The 1,771-nt window shown below is 49.3% G+C and overlaps 1 protein-coding gene across 1 annotated transcript in view; it reads left to right on the forward strand.

Moving 5' to 3' along the window:
* The first annotated feature begins 84 nt into the window (after positions 1-84).
* CLUAP1 (clusterin associated protein 1) overlaps positions 85-1,771 on the forward strand; it is a 27,103-nt gene continuing 25,416 nt past the window's right edge. Inside the window, 4 exon segments of the mRNA XM_009070659.1 lie at positions 85-106; positions 869-980; positions 1,746-1,769; position 1,771. The exon segment at position 1,771 is cut by the window's right edge and continues 57 nt beyond it. Of these exon segments, the coding sequence (XP_009068907.1) occupies positions 85-106; positions 869-980; positions 1,746-1,769; position 1,771 (159 nt within the window).

Here is a 1,771-nt window from a genome sequence, read left to right on the forward strand (position 1 = left end):
CCGAGCCGCCGTAGCGGGGCGGGATCGGGATCGAGCCGGGATCGGGATCGGGATCGGGCAGGGCTCGGGGCCGCAGGGACGGTGATGTCGTTCCGCGACCTCCGCAGTGAGCGCCGGGCGGGGCGGGCGCTGTCCCTCGGGGGGCTGTGCTGAGCCTTCCTCGTTCCCTTGGCTTTTCCCTTTCCTTTCGTTTTCCCTTCTCCTTTCTCCTTTCCCTTTCCTCTTACCCCTCCTTTTTCCCTTCCCCTTTTCCCTGTTCCCTTCCCTCTTCATCTCTCCTTTCCCTCTCCCTCTTGCTCTTCTTCCTTCTTTTTTTCAGCCTCCCCCTATCTTGTTCCCCTTCCTTCCTCCCTTTCCCCTTCCTTCCTCTTTCCCCTTGCCTTTCTTCCTTTTCCTTTTCTTCCTTTTCCCCCTTGCCTTTCTTCCTCCTCCTTTTCTGTCTTTCCCCTTGTCTTTCTTCCTTCTCCTTTTCTTCCTCTTTCCCCTTGTCTTTCTTCCTTCTCCTTTTCTTCCTCTTCCCCCTTGCCTTTCTTCCCCCTTTCCCCCGGATGAGCTTTAGCACAGTCTTGCACACTGTTGCTATGTACACACTCTGTTGCTATGTACATACTTTGTGGTATCTCATTCATGGTGTGTTTGTAGAGAGGGATTTGCTTTGGTGCTGTTTCTGTCCTGTGAATCCTGTTAAAAACTCAGCTGTGTTTGCTGTTGAAATGATATTATTTATCTGAATTATTTGGGTTTATTTTCTGCCAGTGCTTTGTACCACAACTTATGGTAAACAAGCAGCATGCTGTGGGAGATGAGTTCCTGGTGCTGCCTGGGTTGGGTATCTCAGAAGCAATTCCTAATTGTCCTTGTTTTTCAGACTTCACTGAGATGATGAGGGCACTGGGGTATCCCCGACTCATCTCCATGGAGAACTTCCACACCCCAAACTTCATGCTTGTGTCAGAAGTGCTTCTGTGGCTGGTGAAGAGGTCGGTGGTGAGGCCAGCAAATGTTGGGGCTGATGGTTTGGTGTGAAACTGGGGAACATAATGATACTCAGTCATTCTTTGAGCTCTGCTCCTCTGAGCACCAGACAGAACGTAGTAGTCAAGTTTGCAAGGGTTTGGTTGAGTTGCAGAGCCTGAAGTAGAAATCCCAGTGGCTCAGTGCTGGCAGAGGTTCACCCTGAAGCTGGGCACACTCCTCCAAAAGCAGCTGTGTTTCTCCCACCTCTCTCCAGACTCCGTGGCCCTCCTGCCTGTGCCTGACCTTGTCCCCAACAGGCTGATCTGTAGTGAGGACTCACCAAAACAGTTCCTGCCCTTTTGCTGTTGGTTCAGCCTCATGGTGTGTTGTATCCATACCACGTTTAAAAGAAGTGAAGTTCTTGCCATGGGCAGGGACACCTTCCACTAGCCCAAGTTTCTAGAAGTATTTCACGTTTTTAGAAGTATTTCTCAGTGTTCCAGTTTGCTTTTCCATAAGTTCTGTTTGTGAAAGTAATGTGTTTGAAGTGATGTGTGAGTATGAAGTTGTGCAGTGTCTCAGGAGGCTTTACAAGCTTCGCAGGTGGTACCTACACCCAGTGCATGTGTTCCAGGGTCTGGATACCCCAGTCTGCAGTAGGAGCTACAAATATGTTTGCTAGTCTTGTTCATGCTTGTTTTCTTTGCTTTTTGCTTCACAAGTGAACCAGTGTCTTTCATATTGCACATGTATTTTTTGTCAGAACACACACATGCTTCTTTGCACAGGTATGAGCCTCAGACTGATATTCCTG

The sequence above is a fragment of the Acanthisitta chloris genome, unplaced genomic scaffold (genome assembly GCF_000695815.1).
Source record: "Acanthisitta chloris isolate BGI_N310 unplaced genomic scaffold, ASM69581v1 scaffold24042, whole genome shotgun sequence".
NCBI lineage: Eukaryota > Metazoa > Chordata > Aves > Passeriformes > Acanthisittidae > Acanthisitta > Acanthisitta chloris.